At 26.4% G+C, this 23,499-nt stretch overlaps 1 protein-coding gene across 1 annotated transcript in view; it reads right to left on the bottom strand.

Moving 5' to 3' along the window:
* The window catches only part of LOC117168826 (cadherin-87A), a 264,168-nt gene that overhangs the window by 15,759 nt on the left and 224,910 nt on the right, over window positions 1-23,499 (bottom strand). The window contains exons 10-17 of the mRNA XM_033354673.1: window positions 22,203-22,365; window positions 21,673-22,117; window positions 17,783-17,974; window positions 13,404-14,009; window positions 8,127-8,426; window positions 6,512-6,756; window positions 3,188-3,481; window positions 2,896-3,093 (exon numbers count right to left, since the gene is read on the bottom strand). Coding sequence (XP_033210564.1) covers window positions 2,896-3,093; window positions 3,188-3,481; window positions 6,512-6,756; window positions 8,127-8,426; window positions 13,404-14,009; window positions 17,783-17,974; window positions 21,673-22,117; window positions 22,203-22,365 — 2,443 coding nt within the window. The remainder of the gene's footprint in view (window positions 1-2,895; window positions 3,094-3,187; window positions 3,482-6,511; window positions 6,757-8,126; window positions 8,427-13,403; window positions 14,010-17,782; window positions 17,975-21,672; window positions 22,118-22,202; window positions 22,366-23,499) is intronic.

The raw sequence follows: 23,499 nt of genomic DNA, 5'->3' as shown, positions 1-23,499 counted from the left end.
TTCAATTATGTAATCAATTAAAAATGCCTTGAATAATTTTAAATACCCTAAAATATTTGAAAAAAATCTTTGCAATCTTAAAATTCCATGAAATATTTCAAATTATTTGAAATTCCTTCAAATTATTTAAATGAATTAAAAATGCCATTAAATCATTTAAAATTCCCTAAAAAATTCCAAATACTTTGAAATCATTGAAATCTTTTAAAAATGCCATGGAATCTTTTAAAGTACTTTAAAATATTTAAAACCCTTTGAAATCCCATTAAATTACTAAAATCGCTTGGAAATTTCTTGAAATATTTCAAATCCTTTGAAATCCCTTTTAATTATTAAAATAAATTTAAAATTCCTTGGAATCTTTTAAAATTCTATTAAATATTGGAAATCCCTTGGAAATTCTTTTTCTCTTGAAACTGCCTTGGAATCTTTTAAAATACTCTAAAAATTAAAATCCTTTGAAACCGCTTAAAAATGCCTTGGAATCTTTTTAAATATCCAATACTATTTAACATTTTTTAAAATCCTATTAAATTATGAAATCAAATAAAAATACCTTGAAATATTTTTAAATACCCTAAAATATTTCAAAAAAGTTCTTTGTAATCTTGAAATTCCATAAAATATTTCAAATCACTTGAAATTCCTTCAAATTATTTAAATAAAATAAAAACTCCTTGAAATCATTTACCACCCCCTACAAAATTCCAAATACTTTGAAATCTTTTAAAAATTCCATGGAATATTTTAAAATACCCTAAAATATTTGAAAAAATATTTCGTAATATTAATATTCAATACAATATGGAAAATGTACAAATGGTTTGAAAGCTTTTGAGATAGGTTTGAAATTGATCAAAACATTTGAAAATGATCTGGAATCTGTTAAAATAACCTAAAATATTTCAAACCCTTTGAAATATTTTAAAAAGACCTTGGAAACTTTAAAAATATCCTACAATATTTCAAATTTTCTAATCCCATTAAATTATTGAAATGAATTAAAAATGCCTTGAAATATTTTTAAATACCCTAAAATATTTGAAAAATATTTCGTAATCTTGAAATTCCATAAAATATTTCAAATGGTTTGAAATCTTTTGAAATTGCTTTGAAATTGTTTAAAGCGCTTGAAAATGATTTGGAATCTTTTAAAATACCCTAGAATATTTCAAATCCTTTGAAATCCTTTCAAATCATTGAAATATATTGAAAATTCTTTAGAATCTTTTAAAATATCCTAAAAATTTTGAGAAGAAAAAAATGTTTTCTTTTTTTACTTCTGGGAAAATTTTAATTTATAAATAAAATACGCAGAACTTAATTTTTATTTAGAAACTAAAATTTTGTAAACCATTAAAAATATTTGGAAACTCTTTAAATAATTGAAAATCTTTGAAATCTTACGAAACCTATCAATTCTTATATATAAATTCTTTGAAGTCGATTAAAATATTAGAAAACCCCGTGAAATTTCATGAAATCTGATAATATTTCTTGAAATTCTAGAAAATGTATAAAAACACTTTCAGACTTTTCAAAATCATTTAAATCCTCGGGAATCATATAAAATTCCCTGGAATATTTAAAAATATCCTGATACCTTATAGCGTCTTATACTTCATATTAAATCGTTCGATATCATCCGAAATTCTTCAAAACCACATGAAATTTATTTTCAATTTCTTATAATCATTAAAATCCTGCGTAATTCCTTGACAATTTTATAATATTTTGAAAATGCATTGTAATGTTTTAAAATTCCCTCAAATATTTCAAACCTTTTAAAATCTTTTGAAATACTAAAATTTTTGAAATTCTTAGAAATATCTTCAAATTATTGAAATCTATTAGAAATACCTTGAAATATTTTAAAATACCCTAAAATATAAAAAAATTTGTAATCCTAAAATTTCCAAAAATATTTCAACTTAATTGAATTCTTTTGAAATTGCTTTGAAAACCTTCTAAAAATACCCTAAAATATTTCAAATCCTTTTAAATCCTTTCCAATTATTGAAATTTATTGAAAAATCCTTGGAATCTTTTAAAATATCCTACAATCTTAATTTTTTTTTGAATATTTTGAAATAGCTTGAAATATTTTGAAGTCTTTGAAATCCTACGTAATCCCTCAATTCTTATGAATAAATTCTTTGAAATCGATTAAATGATTAGAAAACTCCGTGAAATTACATAAAATCTGATAATATTTGTTGAAATTCTGGGGAATTCATTAAAACACTTTCAGAGCTTTTAAAATCATTTAAATCCTTGGGAATCTTACAAAATCTCTTGAAATCTTTAAAAATATCCTAAAAACTTGTAGAACCTTACAGGTCCTATAGAATTGTTCCATACCTTCCAAAATTCTAAGAAATTCTTTAAAAACCCCTGAAATTTATTTCGTATTTCTTTAAATCATTAAAATCCTGCGAAATTCCTTGACAATCTTTTAATCTTTTGAAAATGTAATCTTGTAAAGTGCTCTAAAATATTTCAAAACCTTTAAAGCCTTTTGAAACGCTAAAATCTTTAAAATCCTCAGTAAATCTTTTGAAATCCTTTGAATTCTCTACAAATTATTGAAATCTATTAAAAATGTCTTAAAATATTTTAAAATATACGAAAATGTTTCAAAATAATTCAAGAAAATTCGCAAATATGTATAGAACTGAATTCGATAGTGGTTAAACCATGGGTAAATTTATTATTTATCTTAAAAAAGTGACTAAAAAGTGATTTGAGAACAAAAAGGTGTCTGTACCACTGCCCTAATTGTTCTATGCACTTCAAATGTTTCTTTAAGGAATTCCCTGACTTTCGCAATTTTTTTTAAATGCCTGACTTTTCCCTGATCAGCGGCCACCCTGAATTATCTGAAAATCTAAATACCTCGAATTTGTTCTTAACTTCCCGATCAAGAATTATCTTTGCACGCAGCTCGCCAGTTTCTTGACTGATTACAAATTCTTCCGTTTCCTGGACGTTCTTATTTCCAACTTTCAGATGATAACTTATTTTTCCATTTTCTCCAGGATCCTTATCAGTTGCTTTGACGGTCATTACAAGATAGTTTGGCACTCCCGCGTTCTGAAATGAAATCAAACAGTACATTATTTTCTTATTTCTTCTTGAAAAAAATAGATTAAAAATTGAGAAAAATTGAAAAGTATATAAGAATTACCTCAGGAACTTCGACTGTAGCATTTGGCAATTCGGGTAAGATAAATTCTGGTTTATGTTGATTGACCGATATCACTCTGATATCGACGTAACATTTATCAGAATGTGGACCTTTTCCACTCCCATCTTTGGATTCGACTTCTATTCTGTAAGTACCGGTTCTACCGAGGAGAGAAACTGCTGGGTATAAAATTCCAGTTTCCGGATTCAAGGCAAAAGATTGGTCTGTATTTCCTCCTATTATTGTATATATAACTTCTCCATTTAGTCCCTCGTCATTATCGACTGCTCGCACCTAAAAAAATTATATTTACAATATTTTAAATACAAAAAACAGACTTTCTTCCACTTTTCCTCTTTATTCCACCTTATATTTGGAAAATCCTCTAAACCACATAAAATTGACAATTCTGACCCAATTTTCCCTTTTTAGTCCTTTTTTGTAAGGTTTTAGTTTATTTGGTTAAGAATTCTTTTTCATTATACCAATTTCAAATATTTCTTTGACGATTTATTTGATAATTTTGTATATTTGAAGGGCATCGATGACAGCGAGGAAATTGATAAACATTTAATCGAGAAACTAAATCGGAAAAATAAATCAATTCTTTATTTAAAAACCTAAAACATCTTCATGATAGAGGTAACAGGCTTCACAGGCCAAAATGTTCTGAAAATAAGGGAAATAAAAATAAAAATTCAAAATCCTAATCTTTCAAGTAAAATTATTACATCTTAAACAAAATAGGTGAATTTTCAACCAAAAATATTTATTTCCTAACAGAAAAAACCAATCTTCAACTAAAGAGATAAATATCTAACTAAAGTAATGAATCTTTAACAACAAAATTAATTTTTAACAAATTAGTTGAACTTGTAACCAAGTAGTTAAATTTTTAACCAAAAAATACTAATTATAGAAAGACAACTTTTCAAAAAATAGTTGAATGTTCAACTAAATTTTTAAATTTTTAAGCAACAAAAAAAAAACAATTTTCTACAAAATAGTTACACTTTTAACCAAAACATGAAAATGAAAAAGATGTTTTTTTTTATCGTAAGAGAACATTTCAACGAAACACATAAATTTTCAAACAAATAGTTGAATTTTCAACTAAAAAAGTAATAATTTTCATCTCAAAATATAATAATGAAATTTATACTTAAAAAATTAATTTTCAACCCCAAAAAAAATAATGATTAAGAATACATTTCAATTTTTGACCAAAAAGATGAATCTTCAAGCAAAAAAATTTGTTAAAAAAAATACTTGATTTTTCAACTAAAAACGAACATTTTTAAATTAAAAATATAATAATAAAATTTATGGTTGAAAAATTAATTTTCAGGAAAATATTTCAATTTTTAATCAAAAAGATGAATTGTCAGCCCAAAAAGTTTTTTAAACAAAATACATGAATTTTCAAGTAAAAACGATAAATTTTCAACTCAAAATATAATGATAAAATGTGTAGTTAAGAATTAAATTTCATCCTAAAAATATGAATTTTCAAGACAATATTTCAGTTTTCAAGTAAAAGGATGAATCTTCAACAAGCAACATTTTTTAAAATAAAATACGTGAATTTTCAACGAAATAGTTGAATTTTCAACTGAAAATGATCCATTTTTAACTAAAAATGAAATAATTAAATTTTCAGTTAAGAAAATGAATTTTTAACAAAATATTAAAAAATTCCAACGAAAGAGATGAATCTTAAATAAAAAAATGCATTTTTAACAAAGCAGTTTAACACTTAACCAGATAGTTGAATTTTCAAACAAAAAAGAGTAATTACAGACGAAAAATGTAATAGTTGATGTTTCTACCAAAAAGGATAACTTTTTATTAAAATTATTGAATTCACAACAACATAATTTAATTTTCAAAACAAACAATAAAACTATTGACTCAACAAGATAAATTCTCAACAGGAATGTAATAGTAGACTTTCCAACCAAAAATTATGAACTTTCAACCAAAAATTGTTGGATTTTCTTATATTTCTCATATTTCATTTGCATAAAAGAAAATGATGAAATCTTGAATACTTTTATTGTAATAGTAACAGTAAAAATGACGCAGAATGACAAAAAATAACAAAAAACACTAAATCTACTTGTTTAAAAGATTAAATTTAAGAGTATTTTGGAAAGATTGTTCTCTATTACCTCCTTGAAAAGTGGGCTAGGTTAAAATTTAAATATTTTCATGAAATTATTGGTTAAAAGAAAACAAAAAATCGCCAAAAACTCATAAAATTCTTTATTATAAATAATATTTTTTTCAGTTTCTAAGGATTCAATTAATACGTCTAATTTGGAAAGCTTTGATAACTTATATTACCAGATATTCTTAAAGATATTAACATCATCGATTACAAAATTTTAACTAAGAACGATTAAGAATGACTAAGAATGATTAAAAAAATGTCAATTTTTTAAGAAAATTATGAATATTTAACGGCAATATTTGAATTTTCAACGAATAAAATAAATCAATTGTCCCCCAAAAATTGAATATTAAAATTTGCAGTTAAAAAAACTAATGTTCTGCCCAAGAGATGAATTTTCAAGTAAAATAATGGAATATTCAAATGATCCAAGAAAATTAATTTCTACCAAAGAAGACGAATTTCCAACAAAATGTATGAATTTTCAACTAAGAAAAATAAATTGTCAACAACACATTTAATCGTAAAATTTTCAATTGAAAAAACTAATGTTCAAACAAAGAGATAAATTTTCAACAAAATACATGCAATTTCAACCAAATATTTGAATTTTCTACTGATAACGGTCAATTTTCAAACAAGCATAGAATGGGTCAATTTTCAGTTAAAAAAATTAATCTCAAACCAAAGAAAAAACGAATTTTCAACAAAGTAGTTGAATACAGTAATATAAAACTACTTTTACAATTGAAGAATCATTGTTATTCAATTTTATATTGCAATTTAAACCAAAAATTGAACACGCCCGCAAAAAAATGACATGAATTTAAAAAATTCCCTGTCATTTCCAGGTTTTCCAGATGGGATTGTTTAATATATTTTTCAGGTAAAATAATCTGGAACGTGCTCATTTCTTTGGTAAATGTTAAGAAAACTGATAAATTCACCAAAATTAAAAACCATTCAATAAATATTCGTTAATATATTCCACGGGGAAGAAAAACTGACCTTCACACGGAAAAACAGCCAAATAAGATTTTTTGAATGATAATAATAATAAATTAATCCCCTTTTAATCCCCATTTTTATATCGAATTGAACTACAGAACCGCCGTAATCCCTGTTTTTATCATTATCAATTTTTTACATACCTGCAAAATTGGGGCAGGTGGATTAACCGAAAGATTCTCAGCAACAGAAGCTCTGTAACTGTGCTGGGAGAAAATAGGCCTATTGTCATTAACATCTATCAACTTCACGACGACTGGAACTGTAGTTGACCTTCTGGAATCCAAAGGAGCGTCATCATTTGCCATTACAGTTATGGTAATTTCAGGAGTCATTTCTCGATCGAGAACTGTTGCCGCTCCCACGGTGATCTCTCCAGTTTCATGGCCTAAGAAGATTATAAAACACTCAACGATTAATTCATTTGAAGAGAAATAGCAGGGTGGCGACTTGATCAGGAAACGGGAAAGACCGGGAAATGGCCGAAAACTTTATTCGCCGGGTAAAAAATCAGGAAATTACAGGGAATTTAATTTTAGTCAATTTAGAAAAGTACTTTCTATTTTATCTACAGTTGCAGATTTTTTGAATTGTCTCAATTCACTCTAATTAAATCATAGTTTATTATTTAATTTTATTTATTTGGAAATTAAACTAGTTCTTTGAAAATTCGTGTGCTTTGTGAAATATTCGCCTTTTTTTATAGGAGATTAATCTTTATGTTTAAGAATTCATCTTTTTGGTATAAAATTCAGGTATTCGAGTTGAAAATTCATCCGTTTGGTTGAACATTAATTAATTTAATCGAAAATTTGAATGTGCATTGTTGGTTGAATTGGTATTTTTTCAATAAAAATTTAACTATTTCTATTATCCAAATTTTTATTTAAAAACGATTTTTTTGTAGAAAATGTTCTTTTTATTTGCAAGTTAATCTTCTTGTTTAAAAATTCTTCTATTCGGTTAAATCTTTAAGTATTACAGTTAAATATTTATCATTTTAGTTGACAATTCATCCTTAAGTTTGGAAATAAAATAACTTAAGTTTTTCGTTGAAAATATTTTTTTTTGGTTGAAAAATCATCATTTTAATTAAAAATTAATTTCTTTTATTGAAATATGAGCTATTTGGTTCCTAATTTGTCTTTTCTTTGGATGTAAAGGAGTTTTTTGTCGAAAATTGGACTACTTTGTTTAAAATTTGTTTCTTTTTTGGTTGAAAATCATTTTCTTTTTTATACTGAATTATTCCAGTTGAATATTCCATAATTTTTAATAAAATGTATCCCTCTTGTTAAACATTCATCTTTTGACTAAAAATTTAATTATTCAGTTCTTGATTGAAAAATGATGTTTTTTTAGTTAAAAATTCAATATTTCTCGTTAAAAATGCATTATTTTAGTAGAAAATTCATCCATTTGTTTAGAAATGTAACTACTTTTTTGAAAGCTAGTTTTTCTGTGAAAAGTAATTTTTTAAACTGAAAGTTTAATTTATTCCAATTGAATATTTCATAGTTTTAGTTGAAAATTTTTCTGTAGGGTTGAACTCCGTTTTTTTTGTTCGAAATAAATTTTTTTTTTACTTAAAACTTTAACTATTCGTTTATTTTGTTTGTTAAAAATTGATATTTTTTAGTTTAGTTAGCCGTGAAAATTGAAAAACTTGACCGGGGAAAACCGGGAAATAGAAATCGTTTGCCAAATCGCCACCCTGAATAAGTTTCTCTATAAGAAATGGAAGAATAAAATAAATACCGATATTGAAATCCGAGGCGTGTTCTCCAATCAGACTGTAACTGACTTGGCCAAAAGGTCCTTCATCGGCATCCACAGCCTTGACAACTGTCACATGAGTTCCTGGTGGGGAATTTTCCTCCACTGACGCGTTGTAAGATTTTTGTTCGAAGATTGGATCTTGATCGTTAACATTTATTACCGTGACTGTCACCTTCGCAGATGAAGAAAGTTGCGGAACACCAGAATCGTAAGCAACTACCGTAAACTCCAGCTGTTTCGTTTCTTCATAATCGATCCTCTGACTCGTTCTCACAATTCCTAGAATCAAATCAAAGTTTACAAAATTAATCATTTCTTCTTTAAAGTTATAAGCGTCTTGTAACTTCAAAGGGGTTTCAACGGATTTGAAATATATTTGGGCTTTTAAAAGATTCCAAGGGATTTTTAATAGATTACAATAATGTGAAGGGATTTCAAGCGATTTCATAGGATAATCCCACATATATCAAATATATATGTTAAATATGTGTGATATATGCTGGTTGTTTATTATATGTTCAATATATTAAATAATTAATATTAACAATGCAAACAAACCAATTCACATCAGTGTACCGTTTACGTATGCTGGGTTGGAGTGTACCGTTCGAGGGATAGTATAATTTCCAAGATTCAAAGAAATTTTTAATAGCTTTAAGAAAATTACGGGACTTTAAAAGATTACATGGGGTTTGAAATATTCTTGTGTATTTTAAAAGATTCCAAGGAATTTTCAACAGATTTAAATCATTTAACGGGATTTTAAGCGATTTCAAAGAATTTTTCAGATTTTATGATATTTTTAAAGATTCCAAGGAATTTTCAGGAGCTTTCAAAATTTTCACGTAATCTCGAAAGACTCCAAAAATACCGAAAATTTGAAAGATCTAAATTTTTTAGTTTCAAAATATTTTAGGGTATTTTACAATATTCATAGGGATTTTTAAAGAATTTTGACGCATTTTATCATATTTACGACAGTTTAAATGAATTCAAGGGGTTTTTATAGCTCTAAAGATATTTGAATAATGTTTCCAAGATTTCAGGTAATTTCAGTTTTAATGGAACTTTACGGCGGTTTTAAGAAATGTTATGGTATTTTAACGGATTGAAAATATATGAAGTGATTTTAATATATTTGAAAGGTATTTCAACGGATTAAAAATTTATAGGGGTGTTTAAGAAGATTCCTACGAATTTTAAATAGGTTTGAATAAAGTGAGGGGTTTACAAGTGATTTCAATGATTTTTCAAAATTTTGTGTATTTCGAAAGATTCAAAGAAGTTTTCAAGAGCTTAAAAAAATTAAGGGATTTCAAAACATTTGATAGGTTTTAAAATATGTTTGTGTATTTTAAAAGATTCAAAGGATTTTTAATAGATTTGAATAAGTTGAAGGGATTATAACCAGTTTCAAAGAATTTGAAAGACTATGGGTTATTTTTTAAGATTACAAGGAATTTTCAAGAGTTTAAAAAATGTTCCTATGATTTTGAAAGATTTCAGCGCATTAAAAATTTTAGTTTATTTGTTTTTAACCTCTACAGATATTTCAATAATTTTTTCCAGATTTGAGGAAATATCAGATTTAATAGAAATTCTCAGCATTTTTAACGAATTTTATAAAATTCAAAAAATGAGCTTCAAAAAACCTCAAAAAATTTCAGAAAATGTTAAAACATTTTGTTAATATTTTAGGGCATTTAAAAATACAGTAAACTCTACGACACTTCTCTCTAAGACACTTCTCGTTTTCGAATTTCATACCTTTTGTTCAGTCAAACTGTTTAACAAATACTTTAACCTATATTGTAACATTTTTTTAAATAGAATTTCAATGGAGCCGCAAAAAAATACGTAAAAAAAGTGAATCGCTCACTGCTTGAACATTTGAAAAAGAATTTTTCGGGAGCTTAACTTCATAAAATGACTCATTTGGAATCCTGAAATTTTCATATTGTCTCGTTTTCGAAAAAGTACTCAAAAAATTTCAAACTTAGCATCGGTAATTCATCTTGAAATTTCAGAAATTTGCGTTCTGATATTAACAATTACCTTCTTCAAGATCCAATTAGATTGAAATTTCAAAATTTTAATCTTGAATTTCCTGAAATTCATAATTAAATAAATTGCCCCCCAAAAGGTTTTCGTTTCGGCGCCACTGAAGGGAAGGTTTCCTTTCACCGAACATACTTGACAAAGCTGTACGGTGCTTGAAAGCGTTTGAATTCGCGCGCGTCACGTGGTTCTCGCCTATCGCAGAAGAGAGGGCATTCTGACACTTCGTGTTTGCTTCCCCTACAGCCTCGAAAGCGAGAAGTCTCGTAGGTTCTAATGTATTCCAGAATGTATAAGATTTATGTAATCGAATTTCAGGGGTTCTTAAAGGAATTTTATGGAATTTCAATGAATTATAAAATATATAAGTGAGTTTATAATATTTCAAGCGATATCAAGGAATTTCATAAGATTTAAAGGATTTTACTAGGATTTTCAAAATGTAAAGGGATTTTTTTTCATTTTTATTTTGACCCTCCAAGAAAACACCTATTTTTTCGATAACGCAGAACACTCTGGGCCAAACTGACCGAATAATAAAAATGAAATAGTTGAACTTTCAGTTGAGAAAATTTATTTTCAACAAATAAAAAAAGAAACCACAAAATAGTTCAATCTAACTGACGGATTTGTAACTAGAATGATAAGTCTTCAACTGGAATAGTTGAATTTTAAACCAAAAGATAACGTCCAACTAAAACAATGAATCTTCAACTGACATAGTTGAATGTTCAATAAAAACAATTTTTACTAAAAAATATAAATTTTCAACCAAAACGTAAATAATTAAATTTTAAATTAAAAAAAAAAAATAATGACAAACAAAACTGACTTTCAGACAAATAGTTACATTTTTAAACAAAGTGATAAAAATTTACCTAAAAATGTAAATCTTTGACAGGAATAGTTGAATTTTACATCAGAAACATGAATTTTCAACTAAAATGATGAATCTTTAACTAGAATAATTGAAATTCTGACCAAAAAGATTAATTTTCAACCAAGAAGATTAATTTCTACCAAAAAGACGAATTTTCAACGAAAAAATATAATTTTCAACCAAAAATTGAATGATTACATTTTTAGTCAAGAAATTAATGCTCCACAAAAGAGATGAACTTTTAACTAAAATTAAGGATTATTTAACTGGAAAAATAGTAGAATTTTCAGTTAAAAAAATTCCTTTTCATCCAAAGAAACAACAAGTTTTCGGTCATATAGTTCATTTTTCAACAAAAAAAATGAATTCCTAAATAAAATTATGAATCTTTAGCCAAATAATTAATTTTTAACAAAATAGTTTACTTTTCAACTAAACAGTCTACAAAAAAATATATTTTTTAACAATATACGTGCATTTTCAACGAAATCGTTGAATTTTCAAATAAAAAGATCATTTTTCATCCAAATTGTTGAAATTGGAACTAGGATAGATCTATTTTTAATAAAAAATTGAACCGTTAAGTTTTCAGTTAAAACAATCTTCAACTAAACTAGTTGAATTTTCTACCAAAAAGATGAATTTTCAACTATAAAGAATAATTTTCTAAAAAAAAAACGAATTTCCCACAAAGTGCACATATTTTCGAACAAATAGTTTAATTTTTGAATAAAAAATGTCAATTCATAACCAAACAGTTGAATTTTCATTTTAAAAAATTTCAACCAAAAAATAAAATAGTAAAATTCTCTGTTAAAATTCTAATTCTTAACAACAACAAAATAACGCATTTTCAGCAGAACAGTTAAATGTTCTACTGGAATGGTTCATTTTTTCATTGAAAAAAATGATTTCTAACAAACATTTACAACCAGGGATGAATTCTCAATTAAAATGATGAATCTTTAAACAAAAAAATTAATTTTTAACAAGAGATTAATTTTTAACCAAGAAGTTGAATTTTTAACTTAGAACGGATGAATTTGCAACGAATAATATAACAAAGTTTACAATTATAATTCAGAAATATTTCTTCTTTGAAATACTACTTCTACTCTAAAAATTACTTGAAGTGCTTTCTTTATCTGAAATTTGGAATAGGGAATTCTCAAATTGTGACGAGTTCTGACCTTAAAGAGGGATTTTTCTCAATTCCTTTCTTCGAAATCGGAATGATAATTCTTTAAACAAATTTCCGTGCCATGTCAAAAATTACCTGTTTCAAGTTAAATTATATTTCTGTACGGAAATCCCCTGTTAACTTCCGAGTAAAACGTGATAAATTCATTTTTTGAAAAAATTGAGAAAATTCTTGTTTCTATTGGAAACGGTGGTCTACTATTCGCCACCTGGTACCAAAAACTGGAACTAGAAAGAGTAGGTACAATTTTAAAGATGTATTTTAATTTTTGCATAAAAGTATTTTTACGATTGTTCTGTGAAGTATAAAACAATAACTGAATACTAAAAACAAATCTTTATGAAAAACAAATATTTTTAGATAGGTTTTCCATCTTATAGAGTGGAAAAAAACACATTTTTGTCAAATAGGGTTTAAAAAAAACAATTATTTCACTATTTCATGTAAGTTTTAGTTTATTGTAAGCTTAAATAACTTTAATTAATGTATCTTGCGACAAATTTTACAATTATTATGCAAAGAATACGATTAATAGATGATTGGAATTTAAATACAAAATATAACCAAATTTTTAACCCAGATTTTTAAATAGTAAATATTTTATGTATAAGTTAATAAAAATTTACTTTGAGTTCATTTTTTCTTCAAAATGAGTCCATTTAAGTCTATAATCTTTTAAAAATAATTTAAACCTCCATAAAAAAATCGTTAAAACACTTTTATGCACACATTAAAATACATCTTTAAAATCGTACCTATTCTTTCTAGTTCAGCGTTTTGTCACCAGGTGGCGTATCGCAGTTTAACCATTCCCAATATGTTTGAAATATCATAAATTCGATTATCAAACTTAAGTTAGCGAAAGAAGTCTCACAGAGCAAAAATTGCAAAAGGTTTTTCTTGTGATGAAAAATAATACAAATTATGATGTAAATTGATCAAATTTATTCAAATAATGAAAACTTGAATTATTCTGCGCTCAGGCGTAAACTCCCGGTTTTTAAAATTAAATTCCCGGTTTCCCGGTCAAGTCTTTCTCTCGGTTCTCCTGATTTTCCCGGGTGGGAGGCCACCCTGGGAACTGAGTTCTCTTAATTATTAGAAAAAGACGCCTTACCAGTGACATTATCGATGTTGAAATAAGGACTCGGAGGTTCGATCGCATATCCCGCAATATTACTATCAGCATCAGTGGCCGTGAAACCTCCCACAACAGCACCAGTCGGTTGTTCCTCTTGCATTTCAATTAAATAATTCGGATCTTCTTTCGTCCAGGGCTTTACGAATTCCGGTGCCAGATGATTGACATCGATAATCGTGATTACCAAAGTGCCTTTTCCCTGCTGTAAACTCGGAGCTGTTATATCCGTAACAACGACATTGACACTCACAGTTGCTGCCACATCTCTATCTAAAGGTTTCACAACCGAAATTTGACCGGTCTTTTTATCAACAGCGAAGAATTCTTTAAACGAGACTATACTCGCATTCACTTGCTGACCGTTTCGATCGATTGCTGTTATCGGCTCTGAAATCGCAAAGTTTAAAGCTTCCGGCTTTGGACTGTCGGGATCAACGGCTTTTAAGGTCGTAAAGACGGTTCCGATTGCTGTATCTTCTGTTACTTCGGCTCTTTGGATTTCTGGAGTGAAATAAGGTGGCTTGTCGTTGCTATTTTCCACGTGGATCATCAAAGTTGTTGTTCCTGTCAAACTTGGCGTTCCTGGAATAAAAAATACCTCGTGATTAGAAATTTGAGACATTATAATATTTTTAATTCACTATTGATTTATATTTTTCCAAATTTAAAATCATTGTTGAAATTTTGTCGAAACGTTTAAATATATTTTTAAATGAATTGAAATTTTCCCACAAATTTTAGAAAATCCTGCGAATTAAACAAAAAAAAACCTTAAAAATTTAATTTATAAATAGCAATAGGAACACTTATTAGTTGTAGAAAAAATTAGAGTAATCTTAAGAGATATTTAGAAGTTTAAAAAATATCAAAATAAAATTTAGAACTTTAAATTATTTCAAATCATTTACACGAAGTTTGTGACCCGAAGAAATTGAGCTATTCGTACTGAAAGTTTGGTGCAAATAGTACCCACAGTTGAATTTACAACAAAATGCAGATTTTTGCAGATTTCAACCAAAAAATTTAGAAACTTTTTAAGAATTTTGAAAGGCTTGAAAAGAATAAAAACATTTTCTTAAGATTCCTAGGAAAATTGAAAATGAGTTTTCATTTTCCCTGAACTATTTAAAAAACAAAATTGTTATTTTGTAACGTTTTCAATTTACCAAAAAGTGACTAGTCTGCATTAATAATGAGAGTAATGTTCTTTTCAATTTAAAAGAATTCGATTCATAAGATATTAAAACAATCAAATTTAGATTAAAAATAAATGAAATCAATTGCATGAAATTTTTAAAAATCTGATTGACTCCTATAAAATTAAAGTGAATCTAGAGGAATTTAAAGGAACCCGCAAAGAATTTGATTAAATGAATAAAAAGTCAAGACAAAGTAAAAAAATTCAAGTTTATTGAATGAAGTCTTTGAAATTCATTGACACATATTAAATCACGTAAAAATTGTTTCAAATACCTTGAGAGCTTTAAAAAATTTCGTAAAATCATGGAAATCCTCAGCAATCCTATAAAAATCTCCTGGTATCTTTTAAAATACCGTAAAGCCTTATAGGTTCTATAAAAATGTTCCTTATCTTTCGAAATTTTAGAAAATTCTTTACTACCACATGAAATTGTTTTTAAGTTCCTTAAAATCCTTCAAATAAAATTTTGTTAATCTCTTTAAAAAGCCTTGGAATCTTTTAACATATCCTAAAGTATTTCAAATTCTTTGAAATCTTTTGAAATATCTTGAAACCTTTGAAGCTCTTGAAATTTCCTTAGAATATTTCAAAATATACTAAAATATAAAAAAACCGTAAAAATGCAAAGCTCTTGAAAAAACCATCAAATTCTAAAAATACACTAAAATCATGAAAATCCTTTAAAATCGCTTTAATGTGCTTCACCTTATTAAAATCTATTGAAAATTCCTTGTAATCTTCTAAATACCCTAAAATATTTTTAATCCTTTGAAATCCCTTTGAAATGTTATAAAATCACTTCAAATCTTTATAATCCATTAAAATCCTATAAAATTCTTAAAAAACTTCTAATCCAGTAAAAATGATTAAAATACCTTTAGAGCTTAAAAACTCTTAAAAATCATTGAAATCATTAGAAATATGTTAAAAAATTCGTTAAAATCCTGCAAAAATCCCTAGGAATCTTTCAAAATGCCCTAAAATATTCTAAATTCTATAAAATTTATGAAATCTCTTGAGATTCTTTAAATCTCTTGAAAATTACTTGGAATCTTTTAAAATACGCTAAAATATTTAAAATATTTTAAAATCTTTTAAAATTCCGTGAATTTTTTTAAAACTCTTGAAAATTCCTTGGACATTTTAAAACTAACCTAAAATCTAACAAATTCTTTGAAACCGATGAAAATCCCATCAAAGTATTGAAAAATATTAAAAATTCCTGAAAATATTTTGAAATACCTTACTTACTTACAATTTTTTGAAGTCGCTTAACATTTTTTAAAGCTTTTGAAAATCGTTTGGAACTTTAAAAAATACCCTAAAATTTTGAAAATAATTCGAAAACCATTCAAATTATATTTAAACCCCTTTGACACCCCTTGCAACTTTTACAAATAACCTGCAATCTTTAAATCCTCTGAACTCCATTTAAATGATTAAAATCTATTACAAATATCTTGGAATCAATAACCCTACAACTATGTAAAATTCTTGAAAATTGTTTAAAACTCTTGAAAATTTTTTAAAGCTTTTGAAAGTTCCTTGGTATCTTTTAAGAGAACCTTAAAATATTTCAAATCTTTTGAAATCCTTCGGAACTTTTGAAGATCTTCCAAATTTCTTGGAATTTTTAAAATTACTCTGAAATCTTTAAATCCTTTGAAATCCGTTCAAATTATTAAAATTTATCAAACATTTGTTGGAATCAATAAAAAATCCTAAAATATCTAAAAATAGCTCAAGAAAATTTAAAAATAGGTATAGACCTGAACCCAATAGTGGTTAACCCATGGATTAATTTATTTAAAGGTAAGTTCTTATGGAAATTCCCTGACTTTTCTATTTTTTTTTAATCTATGACTTTTCCCTGATTCAGGGTGGCCGTTTTATTCAAAGAAAAAAATTCCCGGTCATTTCACGCTTTTTTCCCGGTTCGCAAACATTTTTCATGATCAATGAAATTTAAAAAATCGAACTCTATTCTGAACATTTTTCCATTTAAAGCAATAAACAACAAATAAAATTTACACGTATGAAATGGAAGGTACTGACACTTTTCAATCGAAATTTTTTTAATTGAAATGCAGATAAACTGCAAAATCTAGAACTTTTATAAATTATTGAGTTCAAAGATTCAGATTAAATTCCAAAAATATAAATCCACGTTAACATTTTCAATACTCTAAATTAAAGAATCAAGCAATGAACTTTAAAAATGTTCAAAATTATAATTTTATAAAGTAATAATTTCCAAAATGATCAAAACAGAACCTAGAAGATTTGAAGGATTTCTTTTAATTTGCAGGATTTTCCAAAAGTTGTAGGAAAAATTCGGTTAATTTTAAAATGTATTTAGACGCTCTAAACAAAAATGTTAACACACTTCTTTCAATTACTTGAGGACATTTCAAGTTTTTAATTAATTTTGAATCTTTTCAAGACTATGAAATATCTCTTGAAATTACTCAAATTTTGTTTTCAAATAATAAGTGTTCAATTGCTATTTATACGTCAAGATTTAACAATTTCACTTACAAATTACACATTTTTTAAACAGAACGATTCAAATTGTAACGTTAAAAGTTGAAAAGCTTTTCGAAATTCTTAACCTTTTACATATATTTGTGTTCAATTTACTCGTCTTAAAGGAACAGTGAAATTTTTAATTGCTGAGAAAAGTAATAAAAATAATATATTAATAAATTTATTTATTAAATTTAATATAAAAAATAATATGATGGAAGACGTAAAACTTTGAATTAAAAATATTTTATTGATAAATCATTAAAATTGTTATTTAAAAATAAAATTATCTGAATAAATTATATTATATTAATCTCAATTCATATTAAGACTTTCGAATTCAAACAGTTATAATCTGGAAATCCTCAAAATTTGAACAGATGTAGAATTGCATTGTCAAATCAATTATTGGGCAAATTTTTCTTCTGAAAATACGTAAATTTCCCGGTCAAGGAATAAATTCACTGTCATTTCCCGGCTTTTCCCGGTCTCATAAAATTCCCGGTCATTTCCCGGTTCTCCCGATACAGCGGCCACCCTGCTTATTTCCAGATTTTCCCTGATCTGCGACCACCTTGTTAAATTTCTCACTTTCTAAAGCGACTAATTTTAAAGAAAAAAGACTTACCACCATCGAATGCAATCACTTCCACATGGTAAGTATTTCTTTCATCGTAGTCCAGTTTTCGAGATACGGTAACTATCCCAGTTGTCTCGTTAATTGCAAAGTCATCGAATGCTCCTTTCTGAATTCTGTAAGTCAGTTCCGCATTAACGCCCCTGTCGGCATCAGTAGCCAATATTTCTTCGACGATCGCCCCTTTGATAGAACAAAAAAGGTCTTTTATATAAAATACTCTTAAATTTGGTCAAAGTTGTTTTAACTTTCTGAATGATAACTATAAAAATATTGTGAAAAAAACATAACTCAGGGTGTCTACACAAATCCTGGAAGAAAATTTCCTGACAATTCTAGGGTTTTTTTTTTCAGGTATCTCAAGTTTTTTCAGATATAATTTTTCACAGTATGGAGCCATTTAAATATTTCGCATTATTTAAAATAATGAACTCGGAATATGCGTACAGTTTTTTTAGTTTGTTATAAAGTTTTTTCAGTTTCTAAATACATTGGATTTTGAACAAGAAAATATCATTTTTCAACCACAAAAGGATTATTTAAATTTTTAGTTAAAATAATTAATTTTCTGCAAAAAAAAGTTACAAACAAAGTGATGAATTTTCAATTAAAATGACGACTCTTCAATTGCAATACATAAATTTTAAGCCAAAAATATGTATTTTTAACAAAAGATTTTAATTTTTTAAGAAATAGTTTTGTTTACAATCAAAAAGATGAATTTTCAAATAAAATGATAAAGAGTTAACTGGAATACTTGAATATTCAACGAAAAAGATAAATTTTCCAACAAGAAAATTAATTTTCTACCAAAACATACCGTTTTTCAATAAAATACATGAATTTCCGTTGAAATATATATTAGAATTTTGATCTAAAAAAGACGAATTTTCAACTAAAAGATATGAATTGTCAAACAAAAATTGAATAGTTACATTTTCAAATAAAAAAATTAATGTTCAACTGAAGAAATGAATTTTAAAATAAAATGCTAGAATATTCAATGGATATGGTTCCATTTTCAGTTGAAAAACAATAATTTAAAAAAAATTTCATTTAAAAGTTACATTTTCAAACAAAATTATAAATTTTCAACTGAAATAGTGGAAATTTCAAAAACGAAAAATTTCTAAATAAAATAATGAATGTTTAACTGGAATATTTAAATGTCAAACGTAAAAGTTGAATTTTTGAACAAGAAGATAAATTTTGAACCAAAAATTAAATAGATACATTTTCAGATAAGGAAAAAATATTTTCAACCAAACTGATGAATTTTTAACTAAAATGGTCAATCTATAATTGGAGTAGTTGGAATTTAAACCAAAAAGATTAATTTTAATCTAAAATGATGAATCTTTAAATGGAATAATGAATTTTTTAACCTAAAATATGAATTTTTAACCAAGAATATTAATTTCTAACAAAACATAGGAATTTACAACAAAATACTCGAATTTTCAACTAAAAAAGAGATAAATTATCCACCAAAAATTGAATAGTAAAATTTTCAGTTAAAAAACTAATTAATAGATTCATTTTAAACCAAAAACATTAATTTTCAACCAAAAAGATGAATAATTTCTACTAAAGAAGACGAATTTCAAACAAATTATGTACAAGAATGTTCAACTAAAAAGGATAAATTGTCAACCAAAAATTCAATAGTAAGATTTTCGGTTAAAAAAACTAATGTTCAAATAAAGAGATGAATTTTCAATTAAAATGGAGGAATATTCAATTGGAAGAGTTATTTTCATTTTCAGTTAAAAAAAATTCAGTTGAAAAAAAACAGTTTAATTTTCAACCGAAAAGATGAATTTTCAATTAAAATTATAAACCTTCACCCCAAAAAGATGTATTTTTATTAAACGAGTTTAACTTTAACCGAGTAATTAAATTTTTATTCCAAAAAAGATTAATTCTGAGCGAAAAATGTAGTAGTTGATATTTCACCCCAAAAAGATTTTAAAAAGTTAAATACAGTGATATAAAGCTACTTTTACAAATATAGAATGATTTTTATACAATTTTATACTGCAATTTAAATTTAATTCACACAAAAAATTAAACACTCTCGTACAAAAATTCCCATCTTTAAACAAAATTGCCAGGTTTTTTCAGGTATGTAAAAATTCCAGGATGGCCGTTTTATTCGCATACAAAAATTTCTGGTCATTTCCCGGTTTGCAAAATTTTTTCAGTAACTGAAATTAAAAAATGTCAACTCTCAAGCTGAAAATTTTTGAATCTAAAGTAATTAAAGCTGAGCTTCCAATCATTTTCAGCAACTTTAAGCTGGAAATATTAAAAATTGAACGATTAAATTTTTGTTATAAACAGAACGCTTATTAAAAAATTGTTTAATTATTTTCATTTTGAATAGTTTAAAAATCCTCAGAAAGCTTCAAAATTTAATTTCAAAATATTAAAACAACTACATGTTGTTTTACATTTATTCAAATTTTCAATTATTTTGCAAATTTTTTTCGAACTTCTAAACATCTTTTATAATGATTCGAATTCTTCAAACATTTTTGTTAATCATGTAAAATTAAAAACATTTTCGACAATTTGAGAAATCTGTTTAAATATTCTCAAATATTCTCTTAGAATTATTTTTTCAAAATAAAAAGTCATTTTAAATTTTCCTGGGAATCTTAAGAAAAATTTTGATTCTTTTGAAGACTTTCATAATTCTAAACAAGCTACTAGATTTTTTGTCCGAAATTTGCAAAAATCTATATTTTGTTTTAAATTAGGCCGTTGGCTATTTACACGAAAATTTGAGTACGAATTGTCGGATTTTGTCAGAACTTCGTTTTAATTACATGAAATCATTTCAATTTTTTAATTAAGTTTGCATCTTTTCAGACTTTAACTTGGTCGATTTTTTTCTACGAAATAACAATTAAACATGTCTAAATAATCAGTAATTGCTATTTTTCTTAATTACAATTTTTTAAATTTTAGACACAAAAAATATTTTAAATTTGATAAAAGCTTTTAATTATGAATATATTATTTCGAAGTTATTTTAAAATTGAAAATAGTTTATAAAGTTTCAATTGGGCGTTTACATTTGTTTAAATATACTAAGACTTTCCAAATTCCAATTGAAACAATTTAATTTTTAACGTAAAAATCTGGAAATTCTTAAATTTCGAACTGACTGAATCGTCTCGTAAAATCAATTATTATTCACTTATTAATTCTTCATTTATATTTCAATTTCAAAAATCATTATAATTTATATTCAAATTTTATTAACTAAAAAGGTTTTTTATCCAAAATTGTCGATTTCAAATGCCACTAATTTTTTAATTTTTTAGGACTTTAAAACTGTATTTTGAAATTTTTTGAATGCAAAATTTATAATATAACTGATGTCATTTTTAATTTACATAATGTTAACAATGGTTTTTGCAATTGAATTTTTTCTGACCGTTACTTCTTTTCAATTTTTGAAAAATGATTGCATTTTAATAAATGTAGGCTTATTTTTCCCGGGAAAAACTTCTTTACAACTCTACCGTTTCCAATTTTTAAAATAACTAAATAATTTTAATATTTAATTTGGTTTAAAAATTTTTTCTTACAAAAAAATTGTTGAATGTTTTCGTGGAAAAAATTAGCCATCATTTATTAAAAGGCAAACATTTTTCAAAATTTTATAAGAAACTGATTATTTTTAAAAACTGTAGAAATCAAACTTGGGGAGAATTCTTTTTCTAAAAATTTGTGAAATTCCCGGTAAAAAAATAAATCCCCTGTCATTTCCTGGTCAGTCTGAAATTCCAGCGGCCAATCTGAAATTCCCTCAAAATTCCAAGTTTTCCAGATACGGTAGACACCCTGCAACTTAAAGATAAATTTAATACCTGGCATGGATAATTCGGGAATATTGGCGGTGTAAAGATCATGAGGAAAGACAGGAATGTTGTTGTTAACGTCGCGGACGGTAATGTTTACGGTTGCATTGTCGGTGAAAGCTCCGTCGCTAGCCTGAACTGTAAGGGCAATCCAGTCCTGACTAGAATTCGTGACAGCAACGGAACCTTTCTTAGTGATAGAAATTACGCCAGTGTCCGGGTCGATGTTGAAGAGACCCTTCTCGTTACCGTCAACGAGAGAATAGGAAATTTTCGATGTCTTGTCCTTGTCCCTTGCCTGAACTTTCAATTCAGGCTCGAATTTCTCAGCTCCCTCGTCAACGACTGCTCGATATTTCGCCTGTTGGAAAAGCGGAGGACTGTCGTTTGCATCAGAGAGGCCAATTCTCAAAGAAACACTTGTTGTTTGACCTTTACCATCGTCATCAGTCGCCTAGAAGAATACGAAGCAAATTACAATGCTTCAATGACTTCAGGATAAAGATACAAATGAGGAAACTTTGAAACTTGAATCCTACTTTGTAATTTAGGAAGTACTCTGATTGTTCCTCGTAATCAAGACAAGGTGATGTTCCTGGAGTTGGACAGGGAGCAACTGTGATGCTCCCGGTCTTTTTATCAACGGCAAAATGCTCAGCGCCTTGGCCAATCAATTGGTAAATAATACCGGCGACTCCAAATCTGTAAGATACCAATTCTAAGCTACAATTTGAATGGAATAAATTTGCAAGATCAGTGCCAATTTGGGTCTCCATGCAGTGATTTTTGACTCAGCTCTCCCTCTTTTAACAATTTCTGACATGTCTGGGACCCCTCTTGTATTTTTAAATACGAAATATAAATAGAATTTTATATAGGCGTCCATCGAACAATGAATAATGAGTTAAAACTATTTGATACTAGTATGAGAATACTTTTAATTTAATTCTTTAGACATTTTTTCTCATCTGAGAACACTCAAGAGAGAATTCTTATTTTTTTCCTCTTTTGAAGAAATTTTCACTTTTCTCGATTTTCCTCTGAATGAATAGAATCCAATCACAAAATCCAACTATTTGTGGTTGAAAGGTAATTTTTTCTTGTTGAAAAGTCTAGCATTATATTCTGGGTTCGGAATTCATCTGGGTTGATTAAAAAATTCGATTATTCGGTTAAAAATTTAATTATTTTATTGAAAATGCAACTCATTTCTTGTCGATTCGTTTAAGTTAAAAATTCATGTGTTTTGTTATCAATTTATCTTTTTTGTAAAAACAAGTGTTTTATTGGTTAAAAAATAAACTTTATGGTAAAAATTGAACTATGCTGTTGAAAATGATTATTATTTTTAAATTAATTTTCTTTCCTGAAAATGTAAATATTTCAAGTTTGGTTGAAAATTGACATTTTAAATTTGAAATTCAAATTTTCCAGCTGAAAATTCATATTTTTTGTTGAAAGTTAGACGTTCTTGTTTAAAAATTAAGTTTTTCGTTGAAAATTAATATTTTTAGTATGAGAATTCAACCTTTTTGTTGAAAAATAACAAATATTTTTGTTGAAACGTCATATTTTTAGATTAAAAAATGAACTTAATTTTTTAAACGTGTTGTATATTCATAATCTTTTCTTGAAAATTTAACTATTTTGTTTTAAAATCATTTTTTTTTAAATATGTCTTTTTCGTTTGATAAAGGTCATATTTTTTGTTCAAAAATTCAAATATTTTGTTGAAATGTGTGGTATTTGGTTTGAACATTCATATCTTTTGGTAACAAAATTGCTGTGGAGGGTTCAGCTAATTTGTTGAAAATTCGTCTGATTTGTTTGAAAATT

This window comes from Belonocnema kinseyi, chromosome 3 (genome assembly GCF_010883055.1).
Source record: "Belonocnema kinseyi isolate 2016_QV_RU_SX_M_011 chromosome 3, B_treatae_v1, whole genome shotgun sequence".
In the NCBI taxonomy this organism is placed as follows: domain Eukaryota; kingdom Metazoa; phylum Arthropoda; class Insecta; order Hymenoptera; family Cynipidae; genus Belonocnema; species Belonocnema kinseyi.
This window is presented reverse-complemented; position numbering and strand designations above follow the sequence as displayed.